The sequence below is a fragment of the Melampsora larici-populina genome, assembly GCF_000204055.1.
Source record: "Melampsora larici-populina 98AG31 unplaced genomic scaffold MELLAscaffold_5, whole genome shotgun sequence".
Taxonomy (NCBI): Eukaryota; Fungi; Basidiomycota; class Pucciniomycetes; order Pucciniales; family Melampsoraceae; genus Melampsora; species Melampsora laricis-populina.
In genome coordinates, this window is record NW_006768769.1 from 1,021,084 (window position 1) to 1,042,152 (window position 21,069).

At 42.0% G+C, this 21,069-nt stretch overlaps 4 protein-coding genes across 4 annotated transcripts; 2 read left to right on the forward strand and 2 right to left on the reverse strand.

Annotated features, from left to right (window-relative positions):
- Window positions 1-4,738: 4,738 nt before the first annotated feature.
- Window positions 4,739-5,833, reverse strand: MELLADRAFT_123250 (uncharacterized protein; the record flags this gene model as incomplete). Its single annotated transcript, XM_007406175.1, has 7 exons — window positions 4,739-4,747; window positions 4,870-4,960; window positions 5,066-5,218; window positions 5,297-5,431; window positions 5,550-5,587; window positions 5,665-5,745; window positions 5,831-5,833. The coding sequence occupies 7 exons, from the start codon at window positions 5,831-5,833 to the stop codon at window positions 4,739-4,741; spliced, it is 510 nt and encodes a 169-aa protein (XP_007406237.1).
- A 2,431-nt stretch (window positions 5,834-8,264) lies between these two features.
- Window positions 8,265-10,202, reverse strand: MELLADRAFT_93488 (uncharacterized protein; the record flags this gene model as incomplete). Its single annotated transcript, XM_007406174.1, has 7 exons — window positions 8,265-8,790; window positions 8,858-8,995; window positions 9,085-9,198; window positions 9,274-9,341; window positions 9,406-9,741; window positions 9,811-9,879; window positions 9,933-10,202. The coding sequence occupies 7 exons, from the start codon at window positions 10,200-10,202 to the stop codon at window positions 8,265-8,267; spliced, it is 1,521 nt and encodes a 506-aa protein (XP_007406236.1).
- Window positions 10,203-10,926: 724 nt separating this feature from the next.
- MELLADRAFT_103107 (uncharacterized protein) lies at window positions 10,927-12,074 on the forward strand (the record flags this gene model as incomplete). The annotated part of the gene is made up of 5 exons (XM_007405903.1): window positions 10,927-11,307; window positions 11,329-11,493; window positions 11,570-11,599; window positions 11,737-11,798; window positions 12,014-12,074. The coding sequence occupies 5 exons, from the start codon at window positions 10,927-10,929 to the stop codon at window positions 12,072-12,074; spliced, it is 699 nt and encodes a 232-aa protein (XP_007405965.1).
- Window positions 12,075-13,535: 1,461 nt separating this feature from the next.
- MELLADRAFT_93489 (uncharacterized protein) lies at window positions 13,536-14,690 on the forward strand (the record flags this gene model as incomplete). The annotated part of the gene is made up of 4 exons (XM_007405904.1): window positions 13,536-13,926; window positions 14,035-14,178; window positions 14,280-14,466; window positions 14,570-14,690. 4 exons carry the CDS (start codon window positions 13,536-13,538, stop codon window positions 14,688-14,690), a joined length of 843 nt encoding a protein of 280 aa, XP_007405966.1.
- Window positions 14,691-21,069: the final 6,379 nt, after the last annotated feature.

The window sequence follows — 21,069 nt, forward strand, 5'->3', positions numbered from 1 at the left end:
GTTTAAAGAACAGACAGAAATAAAAGTATTGATTCTTTTCGATGACACACCTGAGGGCACAGGTGACGCGTGAGACTAGAGCTACAAGGCTTGTCTACGACGAATAACTGAACTGACCTGGTGAAGGTTCAGTCATCAACAAAGTAAGAGAAACACAAATAAAAGAAACATTAGGAACATCATAACTTGACACTCTTAGAAGTAAGAAAAAGGATAATCTACCTGCGTGCTCGTAAGAGAAGAAGAGCGCGCGTGGATAACTGTTTAGTTTAAAGAACAGACAGAAATAAAAGTATCTTGAAACGTAAACAGAAAGATAAAAATAAGATAATGAGTGAGCAAGTATTTAGAGATTGTAAACGCGCTCAAAAACAAAGAAAGAAATAACTTACTGATTCTTTTCGATAAGGAAAAGAAATCAGAAAGTGGGACAAACGAGTACAAGTATATAAGAGACACAAAAAGTGAAAATAATTCTACCCCTTGATTCATTACACATCACCCCTTGATTCCACACTACACCACTCTACCTTTTACCAAATCAGGAAATGGTCTTTGACTACTACCAAGATATGTGTAATATCTTAACAGCAGAAAGAGGGGCTTAGTTAAGCTTACCAATTGAGGAAATTTGTGGTGTCCAAGTTGCCAACTTCCTTCAATTGTGGATCTTGTTCACATTATGTTCATAATGGGATCACATGTTACCCTCAAGCTGTCCTGTCTATTGTCTTTAGGTAGAAAGGATATACATATACATACCCAATAGTCCCTTTAAAATTATCAGCTACCTTTGAACCCATTCCTATCTTTGGCTCTGTGCTCACTGGCAGAACTGGAAGAATGGTTGCCTCAAAGCAATCCAAGCCAGTGAGCTATTTCTCTATGTGTTATATCATGTATGCTTATAGCCTAGTATGGCTCAAGGGACATGTGAACCTATTGTGAACAAAATCCACAATTGAAGAAGGTTGCGGACTCAGACACCCCAACTCTCCTCAATCAGGTTTTGAACAAATCGAGTCCCATGGTGTGAGGGGTTGTGTAATCACATCAATGATCAGCATTGTCAGGATGGGGGCGTGGCCTTTAAAAAAAAGGCGCTCCCTGGTGCATTTATCCATAAAGCAGGCGCGTCTGGGCGCCACTGGCGCGTTAGGTGCAGCCTCTCACAGTGCAAAAACAAAACAAAAATGAAAAAGATGAAAAAAAAATTGAAAAATTGCATTTTAACTAAACTTAGATACACTTTAGCTACTGATCAGGTAGGTTTAAGATGAAATATTTGAAGGTTGCATGTTACTTGAAGCCATGGAAGTTGAGCAACGAGTGAAATTTGAACCAAATGGTTTAGAAGTCAATTCATAAAGGGTATTTACATGATTGGCATTGCAAAAGTGGAGTAGAAGACAAAGAGGAAACTTCTTAAAATGCAGTTTGCAACAAAATAGACACAGGGAAAGCCCCACTTTCTCACTACGGGGCATACAGACTTTTGGGTGCGCCGACCCTGTTTTCAAGATTGCTGGGCGCGCCCTGGCGCGTTATTTTTTTTGCGCCCCCATCCTGACAGTATTGGGTTGGTGTTTGTAACTTTTGTTAGAGCATCTCCTATTGTTCGAGTAAATTTTCTGTAAATTTTCTGTATGTAGTTGTTCGGTACAGTATCAATTGGTACAGAACTGTGGAAATCCACTATTGTTGAAAAAAAGGGCCTCGGTACAGTACCAACTGGTGAGAACGATGGTTTCCCCGCAGATACCGAATTGGTAGAGGTCCAGTTAATTTAGTTGACCTCTACAGATTTTTCACCGATTCAGTAGGTACCGAGCAGTATTTTTGACACGATTGGGGATTTTGACGCTTGGTATGGTTAAATATACCGTACCAAGGCCATTTACCAAGACGATAGGAGATGCTCTTATGGTGGTGAGTGCAATTTAGAATATGATGAATAAACACAGGAGAACCTCAAGTTTATTGATAAGATTTCTTATTCAAGTTCAAGAAACATTAGTTTTTTTTTTCAATCAAAAACATGTGATGTGACATGCTTCTGGCACTTGCTCATGTTTTGAATCAAACCTTCTGTCTGTGTAAATCATTGAAGGTGCAATTGATTATGAAAACCTTCTTGAGTGAAAGTTGATATTGTTGTGATTCTGTATTCCAAAGCAATTTTGTGGTAAATGGGGGCAATGCAATTGGTAACTTCAAGTGCAGAGGCACTCTGGAAACCAACAGGAACACATGAGTTGCCAGCAGGGGATGGCACCATTTCATCACTTGTCCCTGCAAAATCTTCTAGTGACTTTCAAGTGTTTATAATAGTCTTTTACTCTCAGTACTTCGATGTTATTATGACTAAGATTGATCTTAACAATGAGTTGTATTCAATGTCCCTTTCTGAGTGGGTGAGTCAGGTGGGGGTGTAAGTCAGGATGTGCTGCCCACCACGTGTTGCACTCATTCCACCCTGGAGTTCAAGAATGGGGGGGTGTGAGAGGTGAGAGGGTATAATGAATCCTATGTCACAGTGGTAAGCTCCAAAGCTGAATGATAAACGGTACCCAAAGGCACGACGGTACCGTTGTTTTCCAAGACAAGAAGGTGATATCTCACGGGGACGTTTCAGGAAGTTATCCTTATACCAAGGAGAACCTTCATCTCGACGCATACATAGGGTTGACAAGAAGAAGAAAAAAAAATTCCTCCTCTCCACAGGAAATTTTTCCTCTGTCTTCTTTCCCACACGTCAAGACTCCCTTCCCCAAGATATCTCACACTTGGGCTAGGAAATCCTATCACATTTCACTCTCCCTCCTGTCTCTCAGTTATCTTTTCTCGAACCCGCCCACCACCCAAAAGAATAACAGCGAGGTATTGGGAGGGATGATGGTGACTCAGTTTAACAAGTATGGTAGGTTAGGAAGGTCACGTTTACACGACTAGCCCTTAGTATTGGTTTGGTATGGCTGGTAGTGGTAGTTGGGAAGCGTAAAAAGTATTCTTCTCTATATAATTTCCGTAATTCTTCGTTGTCTATGTGTGTAGTAGTAGATAGTGGGAGACTGGGGGTGCCTAGCCCACCGTTCAGAGCTCCCCCATCTACTGTCTCAGGTGGTCCTACTCCCCTCAGCGCTGAGGGGCCCCCCCCAAGAAACCACGACCTCTCCAATACGAGAAGTTTGGTTTGACTAGGACTAAATAAGAGACTAATAGAAATGAATAAAATATTATGAAATTTATAAAACCAAACAACAAAGATCTAGCTCCCAATCCTAGATATCACACAAGTTGAGAGTGGATGCAATGTCACTGAAGATTTCATTGAGCATAATTAAAACTGGTATGTATTCAGACAGTGCCCTTGTGAGACCAAAGGAATTGTCAATCCTGTACCAACACATTCAGCATCCTAATATTCTGGATGCATCATTTTGGCTCTATCATCTTCATACAATAATCAGTTGTATCTCTCCAAGGATGGGTAAGGTACATAGGTATGAGCTTGAGGTATATGATATCAGAGATGGTCTTAGGATATAACATATATTGAAGCATAAGGAAAAGCAATCCAACATGTGGAGATCCAAACTCTATATGGGGGGCTGGTACTCAGAATGAGTGTAAGCCAAAATAGGGATTATAACAACTGCAATGGCTTCACAAGTGATTGAACAAAAATTCTCATATTGGTGGGTCCCAAATGTTTCTGCCCAAGTTGTGCTAGTTTTGGACATAATTTGAGTTTTGGACCAGATAATAACATCCCTTGTGATCATTTTGCTTTGGAAGATCTTGAAAAGTAAGGGCAAAAACATCCATAAACATCCATAAATTAATGATGGGATAGCACATGTGGATTGAACCATTATTTTTTGTGTTTTTTCTGAACTTCCTGTATTTGGGGGATTTTGCTATGTTTTCAGTTCTCTAAACTCAATGGTATATTCATAAGTTGGTGCAATGAAAGAAGTGGTTTCCCAAAGTCCTGTCATAGGTCCTGGTCTCACCAACTGTCCCAACACCCCATCATTGCATCATGCATATCTCACTTGACTTCTCCACTTACTCCTCATAGCCAGGTTGTGGGCCCCCTTGTTTTTGAAGCACTCCACTGGAATTGTGTGGGGGTGGAATCACATAAGTTCTCTCACTTTTCCTCTTCTACATTCATATGTTGATCATTGGATGTTTGTGTTTATAAAGAATGAGGACATATGCAAACACAAGATGATGTTTTTCTTCTTGATCCTCTTGAGTTTCTTCTAATAGGTGACTTACAAGGCATGCCTCACCCTTTTGAGATGACAGGACTTGAAAGCTTTCGTATTGTATATAAAATGAACTACATTTCAAGCCTCCATAAACAATTATTACAATTGAAATAAAATCCACCCCTACAAAGGCCTAGAAGCGTCGCAACCCATGGCCAGTGTTTGCTGATGTTGGTAGTAAGTCCTTTATTAGTCAACATACAGGCTGCATGAACAAGATATTTGCTTTTTGGGCTATTCCGGGGAGCTGAAACGCTGCAAAAAGCTAATACCACGAGCGTAGTATCCCATGTTGACAATGAAGAAATACTAAACCAAAAGTCCTACTATGTTCACACAAAGCCTCTCACTTCGAGAACCGAGACGAAGGTATGAAAGGAAGCCATAATCTAGACATGACCTCATGATAAGATGAAGTCGCCACTCGCGCAAGGGATTCACATTTCAGATTTTGTCTTTTATACAAACTGTGGAAAGAACGAAAGTTCAAAGAAGGGATCAGACAATCGGCTTATCAGCGAATTTGATCTTCACAAACAAAAGGACATCGTATCGTACAAAAGGAAGGATTAATGAGGACAAAACTTACCTGTCCTAGATAAGATTCTGCTACTATCCGAGCACGTGCATTGAGACTGAGTTTCATCTCACTGATCTCACGATCAACATCTTCCATGAATCTATACTCGTCGCAAGAAAAAAGGGGATGGATTAGCTTTTGTGTGGTCAAGATGGACCTGAGAGGTATCATAATCAAAATCGAATGTGCCAAGGTTAGACTGAACTGGATGATAAAGTCGACTAATTTTGCGCGGATCATCGACTCGAGATTATGACTAGTGATCAAGAAGCTGATGTCGAAACCCTTAACCGGTTTCCGTCTCAAGATGACAAAGTTTTCTGCTCTAAGGCTCAAAAATCTCGTCACCCCTCGCGCGCTAATGGTGTAACGGGATCAAGAGTGGGAATCAGCTTCAAATTGAAAATTGATCGAAAGGCTAGACAGGGAACCCAACAGAATATGTTCAATGTCATCAGCTTGTTTGATCTTGATGCTCAGCCTAACAGAGTTTATTGATGGTTCAATCAACACGTATTCCGAAGGTGTACGTGATATAGTCATTGGTGTGAGCAAAACCTCGGGTGTTTTTCTTCAAAAGTTCCTCCATCACAGTTACACAAGGGGGAAAAGGATTCGTCAGAGTCGGCTCATTTCCTTTCTCCTTCATTTCGTAATTTATCCTTGGAAACATGAGACTCAGTACTGACCCAGCTTCTACTTCAGGTCGATTATGACGTTCAACGACCTGCAGAGTTCCCAGTCCATTTCGTCCGTCAGCAAGGTTTGACAACAAGATATTCTCGTCTAATCAGATAGACCAACTTGACAGGCAAAGTCTTCGAGCGTGAGGGCCGCCGTGAGCGTTGCCCGGACACAGGCCAAATAAGGACGAAGGGTGTTGGACTGTTCGTGATTTGCGCATCGAAAAGAAGTGCTCGGATAAGCTTCATATACATATATAAGCGTCTTGAGTTATAAAAACACAAACCATGGATTCGTTATAATTGAAGAACTTTGATGAGATCCTCGAAGACTCGATCACCTCTGTGACTATCTGGAAAGAACTGACGTATGTACATACGTACGGTGCTACATGTGCGCGGTATAGTGGTCAGTACCGGGTTTTGCAAGAGCATCAACCCCGGGTCAAAACAAATGCTTCGGCATGAACTTTGAAAAGCTTGGATGACCTATCCGGGGAGTCTAACCATTTTTTGAGGAACTTTGAGATAGAATCCAATATCTTAGTCTCAGTGACAGAAATTCTGCCAGATCCAAGGGTAATCCAGTGTAAATTTTATCAGTTTCTTACATCACACGTCTCGCGACTTGCACTCAAATTCAAAAATTTCAAGGATCATAACTCATTGAGGTGATATCTGGTGACATTCATATTGGCGTGATGCAGAATTAGGATCGAGAAGAAGGGAACCCTGCATTTACATGAAGGAAATATTGTTGTTAAACAGAAGTGAACTTGATATGAGCGATGGTAAATGTAGATACTCCTATATCTTGTCTGCGGATGCCTGAGTTGATGAAGTTGGAATGAGCTGCAATGAATGTGGCTATTCTCTCATGAGTGACTCGCTTTGCCGCGGAGCGCACGCACGAATGGAGGTTCTCTTGTATTACTAAAAAACTTGTTGAGGAGGATAGAAAACATCGAGGACCTATGACTTTAAAAATAAAGAAACCTCTAGGGGAGGCCAGAGGCCAATGCGCTCACAAAGATAACATAATTAGACAAACAGATATCTATACGAGGTCTGAAAACAAGATACGAATGCACGAAATAACGGCAAGTTAATAAGTAAATAAGGTGAAAATTTGGGGGGACACGAGAAGAGAATCATGAAAAACATCTTTTTTTCTAGACTTGAAGTCGAACTCTTGTAGTACCTATAACTAGGCAAATAAACGAAATTATGGTTGTGATGACAAGTATATTAGTGGTAGGGGGTTTGTACTTTAGTAGAGACAAAGGAAAGTAGTTATAATTGCGAGTTGGCTATAAGACTGAGGAGATGCTGATATCAGCTAAAGAAGAGATTACAATCTCTAAGACCGAAGAGAGCAGTAGTTACCTGAGGAGATGCTGATATCAGCTAAAGAAGAGATTACAATCTCTAAGACCGAAGAGAGCAGTAGTTACCTGCTCGAATTGAAGGTAAAAATCGGTGAAGAGAGAAATACAAAATGAGGACAACAGCACCAATTTATACCAAAGAAAACGGTCAACAAGGATTACATCATATCTTAATACACAGCAATGATATCATAGGATTAGTAAGATTATGATGAGATAGATATCAGACGAGAAAAGAATAAGAGAAGGATTATGTCTAAGATGAGATAACCCAAATAATCATTACTTCAATTGTTATACAAAATTAATTAATTGAAAACGTCACGTAGTGTTATAGTATGTGTGAAGGGCAAAAAGCACATGAGGATACTAAATTTTTTTGTGACTAAGAGTTATTAATGTTTTTCGGAACGGTAAGTTCGATATTTTTTCCTTTTTTGGGTGGGAAGAAACCTAGAAAACAAGTAGACTGAATAGTCCTATGAGCTCTGCGAGAAATCTAGAGCGGCTAGAACAGGCGAGATAGAGGTGAAACGGGGAATGAGGCGAAGATTCCAAAGACGCGGGAATGATGGAGATTCGGTGAAGCTAATTGCGAGATACCTTGACGCTGGCTGGCGAGGAATCCAACATTCTCTATCCGAGTCTTTGGGGGAACATCGACAGGACCAAGCATTGACATCCCCAACTGCAAGCTATCACGGATACATTCGAAATGGTTTCGAGATCTGCAGTTCGTCGTTTTCATGTGTCATCCATCTTGCTGACTCCACTTCCTTAATCGAACATCAGCCACGATCATTGTGAGGAAGAGAATGAAGGAGTAGCTTGAGTAGCAGTCTCTTTGTTTATCATCAGGATCGGGCTCAAAAGGGCAAAACAATACCTGTACTCCCAAAGTTTGAACAGCCTCAGGCGCAAGACCGAGTGCCTCATTCTCACACACATGATGACCGATGTAGTGTAGAACGATATTTTTGATTGAAAAAGAGAAATTGATAGAAACTAAAGAGATATACAAACCTGGAAAACTTTCGAAAAAAAATAGTGAGAAAGGAAACAAGACAAAGCCACGAACACATGACATCAAACTTTTCAAGAATCACTAACAGATACAATCAACAAAAATAAAGGAGAAAAAGTAAATGAAATACAATGATACATATATATATATTTATAGATGCCACAAAGACATAGATGAAATTTCTCTAAATGAAACTAGAGCTATATGGTACTGCTTTAGATGAAAAGGGCATACGAATCGATCCACCACAAGAAACCCCCGATATCTACCCTTTTCCCGTTCACTCCAACTAATTCCTGATCCTCATTTTCAGTTTGGCATCCAAGAAAATTCAGGATAATTCTCCTCGTTGCCTCTGTAGCCTGAAGTGCGGATATACCCAGGAGCATTGATGGGCTGTAGTCGTGGGAAGACCGTGTAGGGTGTGACGTAGCAAGATGCTACACCAGATGCCTGTGGTATATAGCCGACTTGTGCACCCCCTACTTCGAGAAATCCAGCGAGCCTTAGAGATCGAGGAGCTGGAATATTTGTCGACATCGTAGCTAGCGGAAGAACAGTCGCAGGTGTAGGGCGTGGATGTCTGAGAGTGGTAGGCCTCGCTTGGGTGAAACCGAAAGCCGAGCGGGTGACGGGAGGAGCAGGGACGTTTGTGTAGTGGTTATTGTACCGGTTTGACCGGCTGAGATACGTCCTCAGCTCGTCGATCAACGTTCGGGGCTGGTGAGGATGTCGGAAGGTGGATTCGGGGGTTGCACATGTAAGGTTATTGTTGCGCTGCCTGCTGCCGTGCACAACAGCCAGCGTCGGCATCTTGTCGGCCGACACCGATTTGCTAGAAAGATTCGAGTAATCGTAAGGAATGATTTGCCAACGCAGAAGGAGATATAAGATAGGCTTACTAGATCACGATTTGGTGCCTGTCGCAGGCACCTACCTGTCTGTACCCGGTGATTTGCTCGGATCGTAATCGATCCAAGACTTTGTGAGGGTGGCGTCGGATGGTCCGGTTCCTGTGGGGTGGATGCGAATGGATCATCCTACGGAAACGGCGACAGATGATGAGGTCAACATGATCACACGAAAAAGACTGGAAACAAGATAACGATAATCGAAGAACTTGACTCACTCGGTGGGTGCTGAAGAATTCGCAGCCCGGAACTTGAGAGCGGATCCTTCGATCAGCCAGATCTTCTTGTCCAGCAAGCCGAGCAAAGCCTCGGCGTCTTCTCGTCGAATCACACTAATAGTAGATGAAATGGTGTTACCAGGATCAGTCTTAAATCGAAAAAAATTCAACTTCAAATTCACGACTCACTTGATGAAACCCGTTCCCCCACTCGCGTTTGCATCGCCACCCATTCCGCTGTCCGTAATCACATGCACCTGAGGAAAAGTCACATACATAAGCCCACTATATGCATACAAAGAGAATAAAAGGCAAATTTACTGATGCAATTGCGATCCCTTCGAACAGATCCCACAGATCACTCTTCCCCCAATGAGCAGGGAAGTTGGCCACGAAGACGTTGATCGACTTAGGTCGCGAGGAAGGGTCTTGTGAAGGGATGATAGACTCATCTACCAATTTGTCAGCCATCCTTTTTTGAGCTTCATCGGCGGCTTCCTCCTGAGCTATCTGCTGAGCCTTCCATGCTGAGGCGGCTTGGGAACCAAAACCAGGGCCCCTCCGGTTGGTGGTAAAGGGGGGCGAACCGACTGAGCCGGAGAGGCTCTTGTCCGTGGATGAGCACGATCCACTCGCATTCCGCGTAGCGCTCAGTAGCTAACATCACCGAAACGGGTGTGTTGGCATCAGTCATTTGCGCGTGAAGAAGACCTAGTTCAGACTTACTCCCGAGCCGATATAGGACACAGCTGGATGATCGGATCCTGTCATCTGGACAGGTCGGCAGGTAGTGATCTGAGAGTTTGTCAGTCCATTATCAATGTCATAGATGAAAATCGCAAGCTCACCTCCTGGATCTGGGCGTCAACGGTTTGTTGACATAGAGTAAATTGGGTTCCATCGCGTGAGAAAAGAAGGGGATCAAAAGAATCGTGTGGAGAGGATGGATATGGAAGAGGAAGAGATGGATCCCAGTCTGAGCTGTACTTCGGCTCATTGGCGTGCGAAACATGAATGCGTTGGAGTTGGGTTAATACCCCACAGTCGATCGTAGGTCTAGATTCGTTTTGCAAGTCATCTGAAAATTGAACTAGGTGTTGGAGAATCTTTTCGAACATGATGAAGAGGGGCGATGATAAGGGTGATTTCTTTGTTAACAATTTCTATCAAACGACGTAGAAGACGAGGAAGAAAGAGGCAGGGAAGAAATTCAGTGATCGAGGTTTCTGCAAAGATTGCTATAAGAGATGGTAAGTTTGATAAGGTGAGAGCGAGCGAGGAAAAAAGACGAGTGTAAGGTATTAGGGAAAGGTAATAGATGAGGAATACTAGGCGTAGTAGACTAATAGTTTTAAAAGGGAAGATGAGAAATGAATATTATGAAAAGCTGAGGTGTTGAGGAGATGGGACGAGGATAGCTCTAGACTTCGCGAATTTATAGTGATTTTGGCCAGCTAGAAAACGCGTTCTTGCACAAGTGTTGAGGCCTTCACGCCAGTCAGATGATTCACCTAAGCCCAACCACATATGGGCCCCTCTCGCGCTGCTATATGACGACTTAAGTTTCCGGGTGGATCAAATAAGGGAATGACCAGCAACGGGAGAAGGGCAGTGAAAATTGTTTGTGAGTAGGCTTGAATCAGCTGAAGTTCTTTTTGTACGACCAGTATCGGTATGGGAACGGATGGTAATTCTTTTCTTATTTTCGGTGCGGCACGGTGAGCCAATACGTGGCAGGCTCATCAAGGGATACCACTCTTATAGATCCCCCATCAGCTATATATATGAGAATATCCAGAGGGTGACCTACCCAAAATTGCGTCTAACTAAGGTCTCCTCAAGATGATGAGATGTCGATGTTCAATTGCGGAGCGGGGCGAGGGTCCACGCCATCATGACACCGATCAGGACCTACTTCACCGGGTGAGCCAGACTAGAACTGCTAGGTATTATTGGCTTATGCGCCAGATCAAAATCTCGAAGCGTGATATGGGATACATAGTAAAACCCCACAATAAATATCGAAGGACCCCACCTTTAAAAAAGCGGAAAGAAACAACACGCACGCCTGCTGCTTGTGCGGGTATTACCACTGGGCTCTACAATGTCGACCGACGCGGATCTCAGGAGGACGGACCGCTCATGACCTCCCACCAATGGAACATTTTGAATAGTCAGCGATACAGTAGGTATTGCGCCACGGAGGGTTCAATACACAGCCCCGTAAGTGTATGGCCATCGTAGAATGAGTCTGCCTCATACCGAAGGCCAAGCATGCCGTATTCGGGAAATCGCGGTGCAGTAACCGGAGGTAGTGTCTGTAAGCGCAACAAGGTCCCAGAGAGAAGATTAGTTATAGGTGACAAAGACATAAGGGGAGACTTGAGATCCGTTGGAAATGAAGACTGGGTACTCCAAGACTATACATTAGAGGAGACTCAAGAGCTCAGAAAGAGCTGACGTTGCTACGGGAAACGTGGGATAGGCGAACTCACGACAGCCCTCTATGACCAATGTCAGTCGATGGAATGTAGTCTCTTTAGCCGGCTGTGCTTCTTGAAGTGTCAACGTCAAGAGATTTGCCGTTGGACAGCTCTAAATGTGCAAGGCGATAGTAAAGTTTTGTGGTGATATATGGGACACGATGCTTAGGAAAGAGCAGCTACAATTTTAAGAGGAGGACTGGAGAGAGACGCGGATCATTCGAATTATTCGTCAGTAGGATGGCTTCTTTTTGTATCCCTTGGGAGAAGCCAGCTACTTCGCTCTCTCCTGAATTGCCTCAGATACGGGGCCGACTTTTGATCACACGCATCATCCTCCACCGCCGTCTTCCGTTCACGTTCGCACAGATATGCATACCCCAGAGCTAAGCAAGCCTGACCAGCCTGACCGAATCGTCTGATTTGTTGCGATGGCTCCTGTGTAGGTTTCTGAGTGCCCCTATGATCTTGAAAGAACTCGAAGGTCGAAGAATCAGTTCGATCTAGCGGTTAATCTGATAACTATCGTCAGTACTAGTTTGTTGATACGTACTATGTATACCACGTTGAGATAGGACGCAAAGATGATAATAACATTGGCTTGGTTGAAGTTGACTGGCGATGAACACCTGATGACTCAGAAGCGGATCCACGACCAGGTTTAGGAGCTTTAACCGGTCGCCGGTGCCATACCTGAGTGATCGAATTCTCGAATTCGGCATGAACCCAAGGATCTTCATGACCCTATCGTAAGCAAAGCGTGACGCTTCCGGGAGAAATCTTTTCACTTATCGAGAGACCTTTGCTCTAAACACTGGTATCACAGTCGCGCTCCTTTTCAAGACCGATCAAGCGTGATGAAGAGATAAATGTCGAATCAGACGATCAGAAGTGTAATCAGGTGTGATCGCAGTGCAATGTTTTCCAGTAACTCCTTCGAGTTCAACAACGGACTTTTACTTCCGCTACATATCAGAACATGACCCCTGTAGAATCTCGAATGGAGATATCTCTGCTCTCCTGGCAACGCGCTGCCCTAGCTGGCCCCTGGCCAGGAGGATAGCTGGATGTTCGTGAAAGACTTTTCAGCCATCGAAAGAAACGTTGAGATTTTGCGCCAGATGGAGTCAAAGGTATACTGAAAAAATGGGAGCTCCGGTCACATATATACTTCAATCAAATCGTTGGAGATCATGTCTTTCGTCCACAAGTATCTCAATCTCACAACACAGTGTTGCAAACATTAACTTTGACTCATCAGTTAATTTTTTTCTCAAGATGGAACCTGTTACTAAGATTATCATGCATCAAAAGCTCTTTGGTCATGCCTTCTTCATCCCATTGATGATCCAAGCCGCTATATTTCACCCATACTATCAAAACAAGCCTGGTTTCTTGCTAGCTCGAAGGGCTTTGACTCCGCTGATAATATTGGTGATCTTGGATAGTGTCAAATATCGAATATGGGAACCTCTCGGAGAATGCATGATGGCCAATTTCCCATTTGTATCTCTCGTTACCTTTCACGGGATCTGCCTCGCGATACAACTTGGTCTCTATGATGGTCCAATTTTTAAATCAGTCAAAAGTAACAAGTGCGGGGAAAAGAATGCCGAGAAAATCGAAACGGAAACCGAAGAATCCACGAGTCATAAGTCTTTGCAAGAAAATCCTACCTCTTCCGCACCCGAAACACCAAACCCAGACGCGAAAACCCATAACACGAGCGAAAATCCAAGTTCGCCTCCTTCTTTTGGTGAATTAGTGCGCTTTGTACTCTTGGTATTGCTCAGGCAAGTTCCCTTCTCAATATCCTTCAGTTCATCCCACCAGAAACGTGTAATTTCCATCTACAATCTAACTTTACCTGTATCAAAATAATTAATCATTGATTCGTGAATAAACAGTCCTCGATCACTGGACTTTGCTTGGGCGCCACCCAAATCTGTTCTGAAGCGTCCAGATCCTATGCCGGTCAAGGACTTTTTGATTGGAAACCTCTTACGTCTTATAAAGATGCACATACACGGCACAATATTTTGGACGATTGCCGTGCACGCATTCCACCATCAAGACGGAATCTACGGAATTTTGACTCAAAGTATAGGTCTTCCTCAATCGAAAGCACTTGAGTTTATCTCAGGATACGGCCTATCTTTTTGCTTGGGAGCCTCGATGTGGTCGGGATTAGAGATTGCTTCATGTGCAGTGAACATCGTTGAGGCTGTCTTTTGGCCAATTGCGCGAAAGGTTTTACCTAGCGATTGGGCACCTCAAGATGAATTTGATACGACTCGCTACCCTGAGCTTTTCTCCACTCCATGGGCTCGTGAGAGTATGTCTGACTTTTGGGGAAGAGGTCAGGACGAATTTCAATTCCTCGTGTGCTTTTGCGTCAACACGAACCTTGTTTGTTCACGGCATCAATTTTCGCTCTTTTGCTGATTGCTTCATCCCTTGCACATAGGTTGGCATGCACTGTTCAGAAGAGACTTGATTTTCTGCGCTGCCATGCCATTGGGGAAGCTATTCGGGCGCTTTGGAAAAGTAGCCGGCCAAATCGGGGGCTTGATAGGTGCGATGGGCTTGAGTGCGTTTATGCACGAGTATGGTGAGCTTTCTTGATAACTCTCAGAGTACTGTTCGGGGTGTCTTATCTTTCACTCGAAATTTCCAAACCTTGCTGACATCAATTGCGGTTCTGGCTTTTAGCAATTGCTTCCATCAGTCGAGCACGCTGGGACTATGAGATCGCAGCATTTTTTATGCATTGTGCCTTTGTGATGTTATTCGAGACGATGCTTGAGAGATTTACCAAGTTCAAGATTAGCGGAATCTTCGGCCACGTCTGGACATATGGATGGTTGATGTACCTCGGAAAACCTGGCATGGACCTTTGGTGAGTTTTTGCGAAGATCATTACCTATTCTTGAGAACCCGTTCAACCTTGGTTTCACTCATATGATCAACTACTTTTCCCGTTCTGATATCTGAACCATCAGGATGGTGCGTGGGCTGGGCGAAGGAATGACCCCTGTATCTCAATGGACATGGAAACGATTTGTCTTTCCAGCAGGAACACTCATGCCCAATGAGTGGCTTGATGTATTCATCCCATTCTGAGCACTATTTTATCTGGGAACCGCGTGCTTTACTTCGCTTCTGAGATTTGACCTCAACATAATTTAGATATTTTGCCCGGGAATTGAACATAATTGGAATTTGTAACCATCAAGAATAAGTTGTGCTCTATAATCCAAACTCCAATAATTTGTGTATTCATCAATCAAATTCAATCCATGAGTTTGCCCAATACACGTACTTGGGGATCAGACTGACATTGCGCGATGTGTGGTATCAGCATGGCCAATTGCAAGTGCGAGGGGCTGCATAGCATCTAAGTGGCTGAGGGTGAAGAAGCAAGGTAAAGAAGAGGTGAAATGCAGCTTCATATGGCTGTTTTCCTCATCATGATCAGTCCATATTGTGATGCATATATGTACAGCAAGGGTCATACTTTGGTGCACCAGTGCTCTGGTGAACTGACATGTGATTTGATTATCTCATAGTATCACCCCTGTTTTGGTTCTACTCTTTCTTATATGACATAGATTTACCAATCATATGTCATACCTGGTTTTGAGTGTAATTGAAGTGGATTTTATCTATCAATGTCACATGTATCATTTTGTTCATGTGCCATTTTGTTGAAGTTGTTTCATCGTATTTGTGAACACAAATCATTGCCATACACCTGCACCTGGAGCCAGTGGCAAGACTAAGGAAAGTGGAAGGATGTTGGATTTTGGTCTTGATGGATAACATCACTGTGTAGGTGGTACTGCAAAACTTGGAGTCAAAACACGTGCCAGTGAACAATGAGTGGCACAGGATCCAACACCAATATTTGACAGAACTAGATTAAAACCTAGAAGAGAAAAAAGTGATGTCAAAAAACACCAATGCTGAAACCAAATCTAGAGGCACAGACACTACATGAGTCAAAATCAACAGAGTCAGATTTGAATTACCAATTGACTTGGAGGAATTCTTAGGAGAGAGCAAAGATGGAGGAAAGAAGGCAAGATAAGAAGAGCAGAGGCAAGTAGGTTAGGGCCCGTTTGGCTGGAACCCAAAACGGTTTTTGGTCAAAAACAACGCCAAAGCCAAAAAGTGTTTTTGGATCAAAAGAGTTTTTGATTTTCATCAAAAATAGCGGCATTCAGCAACTTCATTTGATCAAACACAAATCGTTTTTGATCAAAAACTCTTCAATTTTGAAAAACCGCCTTGAGGCTGTTTTTGAGAGCAAAAAGAGTTTTTGCCCTTATTTACCCCTCTATTTCAATTTTTCAATGAGCTCTTTGGTTGATTGTTCATATAGCCAAATTTCAAGTATTCATTCCGCCCCATGAAAAAGGGGCAGATTGAAAAAGTGCTTTTGTGTAACACTTTTTGGCTAAACCAGCTCAACAGGCCCATAGTTTTGCAGAGGTCAAAGATTAAGTTAAAGATAAGAAGAAATTACAAATCATAACACACATGATTAGAGGGACATAGGAATAATCTACTCTTCAGGGCTACTATAGTGTGGCTACATTGATAGCAGAGGATGTATAAACAGGGGGAAATAGAAGCTCACATAGAGGGGAACATAGGAATGTGTCCTGATATTGCCAAAAATATTTCAATTTTCTTCAAATTCTTACAATTTACAATTTTTGCTGTGCTGAGGTGCTCAGGCTGTAATACTTATGTTTTGCATGAATTTGCCAAAGCACGCTCATCCCCATCTTGAATGAGCATCCCTTTAGGACAAATGGGTACTCAGGACTTGGCTGCCACACTACTGTAATCAAATTTGGTCACTGGACTGTGCAAGCTGAGAATTGCAGGGCCTGAGATGACCTGATCAGACGGGTGAGCCCTACCTCAGGCTTCTTGGACACGGGTACCAAGCCTGAGGAAAGCCTAACTCATCTTCTCAGGCCATTTTGAATATTTAATCAGATGATGAGCTGGGAGAAAACAGGAGAGAAATGGAGAGAAATTTGGAAACAAACAGGAAGAAATCTTGGAGAAACCTTCAAACTTTCTATGCTCACCTCCATGTGATCTTATATTTTTCCCCCTGTGATATGCCTTCTTAGTCTGGGAAGTTGCATCAACCTCAAAGAAATACTCATCATCTAAGTGGATTGTTTGATGGAAACCATTAGAGAGTTACTTGGCCTGCCTTCAACCTTGGCCAATTGCAACCCACTTACAGTCACCAGACCTAGATCCAAAGATGATAAAAGGAGTGCTCCAAGCTATAGTAAGAGAAGAAGAGCAAGTTCTACCAATAGAGGCTAATCAGGAATCATTAACGTCTGGAAAGATACTAGTCATGATTACAAGCCTCTTACACCTGACATTTGATTTTTTTGGGACAGGCAAGCTTGACAGACTCATCTTAACAACAGCACTGGTTGAATTCTGGGGCATGGTGGACCTAGCAGAACTCACAAGATGGTCCAAAGAAAAATAAATGAGCTTGGTAAAAGACCTGAGGTTTGAGGGCCAAGGTGTGGTAAAGTTAACAATCATATCTCTGTTGAGGTTAGAAACAGCAAGACCAGGCCAAACCCAAGAGATAAGATGAGAGTTCAGGTTCTTGGAAGAGGAAGAGAACAGGATGAAACTGACTCAAAATTCATTCTGAAGATTGGAGACCAAGAGATTGGTGATGAACTAAGTAGCAACCCTTGAAAGAGTATTGGACATGTTACTGGAAAAGAGAGACTCAGACGTGTTGTTCCGGGTTTGGGAAGGTAGAGATTGACAGCTGTTGTGGAAATGAATGTTTATGATGGAATTGGTTCAATTATTGGGAGAAAGTGAAGCTCAGAAGTTGTTTGGACACCCATTCCAAGTTGCTGGTGTGTGATTGAGATGTAATTTGGGCCGGAGGAAAGAGAAGATAATGAAGATAGGCCCAGGGATGCAGGTGTAAGCAAATCATGCTCACAATCTGGGTGCGGGGTCCAAGTTCCAGGAACTCATTTTGAGTACCGTCCAATCCTGTGACAGTTAGAGTACAATACTCTAGCTGTCAATTATGTTAGGGTTGCCTTGAGGACGGGACTCACTATGGCCCCATCTGTGAGTCCTAGGGGAATGGCACAACTCACCAAGGTGCCAGACTCACATGGATTTCTGCTCAGAGTGAGTAGAATCACATGTCATCAGTGCGCGAGTACTCTCACTTTGGGGGCAATTTTGGTGCCCATGAAGGTACAGTTCATTTCTTTCTTGATTTTACTCAATCTCTTTTAACCAAAAACATGTGGTTATTGTTTGTAGGACACATTAAAAATAGGTAATAATTTCAATTTTTCTCAACCAACCATGGGAAATGATTTCACCAAATCGTTGGTAACTTTGGGGTTGATAAGTGGATTAGATCACTTCAAGAAGATAGAGATTGGAACTTGAGGCTGAAGTTCTGAACGAGACTTGAGGAAAGGGTGGAGAGACATTAAGAAAAAGAGGCATTCAATTGACAGTGGGAAGCTTGATTGAGAGGATGATATTGGATATTGATGTTCATATGGCTTGGATGAGTTTGCTCATCCAAACAACGAGCGCGAGGGTTAGAATAAAGTATGAGTAGGAGGCGGGAAGGTGGAGGTGGAATTGAGCACCAGGGCTTTGTCTGACACATACATGTGAGTACAGCATGTGTAGTACTCACATGTATGTCCTGATTGAGAGTATGTACTCTGCCATGGGGCTAAAAATATTACAGAGTGAGTGTGAGCTTGGTATGCTCATGCTCACACCTGCATCCCTGGATAGGCCAGTGGGAGTCAAAATTTCAGAAAGGGCATAATCCGTCTCAGTGGCATATTGCCTTTCTTACAATAAACCCATTACATATCAAAAACCTACATGTAATTTATCAATTGCATGTATTAATGATAAAAAGAAAACATGTAATACTTAATTACATTAAAATAAACACATGTAATCATCAATTACACATATAGTGCAATTATCTATTCCTATTCTATTTCATATTCAGTTATTCTTTTCTACTTTGTCTATTCTCCATTTCTCTCTTTCTGTATGGTATTCAATGAAGATACCCATCATTCAACAAATATATTACACCTGGATCAAATTAGAGGATGATCCTACATGATTTGTTTGATGTCAATCTTTCTCATAATCACATGTAGCCTTAGTTCAAGCAACTGAGGCTGTTCATCTAAAACAGATCTCCTTGCCATGTTATGGCCGCCAAAGAAGGATGTCTAGGGTTCACATGCTAAAAGGATAGGCTATCATTGAGTAATTCACAAGGGTGATTCAGGATTATATGGTTACACATGCTAAATCAGCAATTACATATGTGCATCTATTTGGGATCACAAGCTAGTTTTTCACATAATCTGCTCGTTGTAACATCCTAATGTAGTTTTTTCGCACTGGCTGTGCACTTTATTCTGTCCTACATATGTAAAACATATCTAATCAACCTGTAACAGTTATATATCTACTATTACATGGTTGTTTCCTTGCTCAATAAGCTTCCTTATTGACACAAATCTTGTCAACCTAGAGAGTAAAATCATGTACTCCTTAGGAAGACTAGATACCAACCACCCTTAAAAAATAATAAATTCTCGTAGCTTACACATAAGCTACGAGAACCCTTACACCTCACACTCAAGTTTCAAGAGTGAATATTAGAATGTACAGGGCGCAGTAATAGCCCATATAGATAATAAAACACAACCAGGCATCAGTTTCATAAAAATATTTAAACTAGTCAGGATCTAATTCAGACCCTGACCAGGTATGAGTTTTACAACAATCAAGCCGTCCAAGCAAGGCACAATCAAAACCCTTGACGATAGGTTTAAAACCAGGCAAAAGCAAGAATGCCTTCTAGACAAATCACTCATATAAATACCAACCCATTCGAGGAACAGATATCTTTCGGCATCTTATACTTTACCTTACAAACTTTGCTTTAGATATATTCAATCTATAACAACCAACTAAAACTCCAACCGATACTCTCTAAATAGAATTCTTATTCCGTTCATCGTCAATAAAAACTCTACTTACTTAGCTCGTTGTGTGTTTTAAACTGTTATCGTTTCACTATCCATCCGAAGACTGTTGTTTCAAATAGTTATCCTAAGATCAACTGCTTGTTACGATCTCGAGTATCACGTGTCTAACATAGGTCTCAAATCTTTGTGTTCAAATAATCAAAGCTAGTCTTTGCCATTTGAACTAGAAGTAGATCTTACGACCTGCCCTGGAATAGGAGTACTTGTACCCATTCGTAGAAGACCTCGAGTATAGTCCACCTAACTCGTGAGTACCTTTCACTTCCCTGTCATCTCCCAAGATAAGATAGACAACTAACTTTGGGCTCGAATTTACTTTAACAAAGATAGTCGACTCTGTTATAACAAAGCCCACCCAATCTTCTAACCTCTCAATTCGTGAGTTTCATTCAGTTTAAAGTGCTACAAAGGCAACGTTTTGTAGACTTCAGCTGACAAATCTGGGCCTCCTCTCATTAAGTTTTTTTTCTTCTCGAAAATAAACGAAACCTTAGACCTTTTTTTCATTTTCCAAATAAAAATCATCAAAAGACTAAAAACACCTTTTCCGAAGAAAAACCAATTAAATCATTTTTGAAAAAATAAGTTCATTTCCTCATTATTTCACTAAAATCAAAAAACATCTCAGAAGAATCGATTCAAGTTTTTCACTATCTTCATATATAAAAATTTCACCCTTAAACTCAATCGATTTCTTTGAAGAACTCCCGTTTTTCTATTACCCAGAAATCCATCCGTTTACAGACGAGTTTATCATTCAAACTCGTACGACATTTGAATCATACAAATACATTTGGAACTTTCTCAGCGACCAGAAGAGAGAGCCAGTCAGCACTTCAGTTACCTCAGTATCTTCAGACTCACTAGTTGACTACAAACAGTAAGTCACCCATTTGTTTTTTCAGCAAAAAAGGAAATATACTCGCTTGTCCAGAAATAACTGATAGATCGTGATATTCCCCGCGCAATTTAGTGTCGATCAACCACGTGAACCAGTTACCGACTTTCAGCAAGCTTTCATCCAGCTCCCTGTCCCAGAAGGAAGTGGACGATTTAATAGACGGAACAGACACTACCAGTAGTAAGAGAATCCTCTTTGTTTTTTTTTTCCGTGATTTGTATCACGCCTAAAAACTTTATACGAATCTCCAGTGACGGGAATTGAAACTGAGACTACGGCTAAAGACAAAGCACCACCTTTCACTACACAAAAGATATATTTTTCTGGGCAGACAATTAAATTATTGATACACGAAAATATTGAGAGGCCAGGACAAGGGCAAAAAATAAATAAAAATATGCATCTTGTTCCCTGCGGTGAGAGCTTCACTCTCCAATTTTTCCATATTTTTACAGTCTGTATTGATAAGTGTACT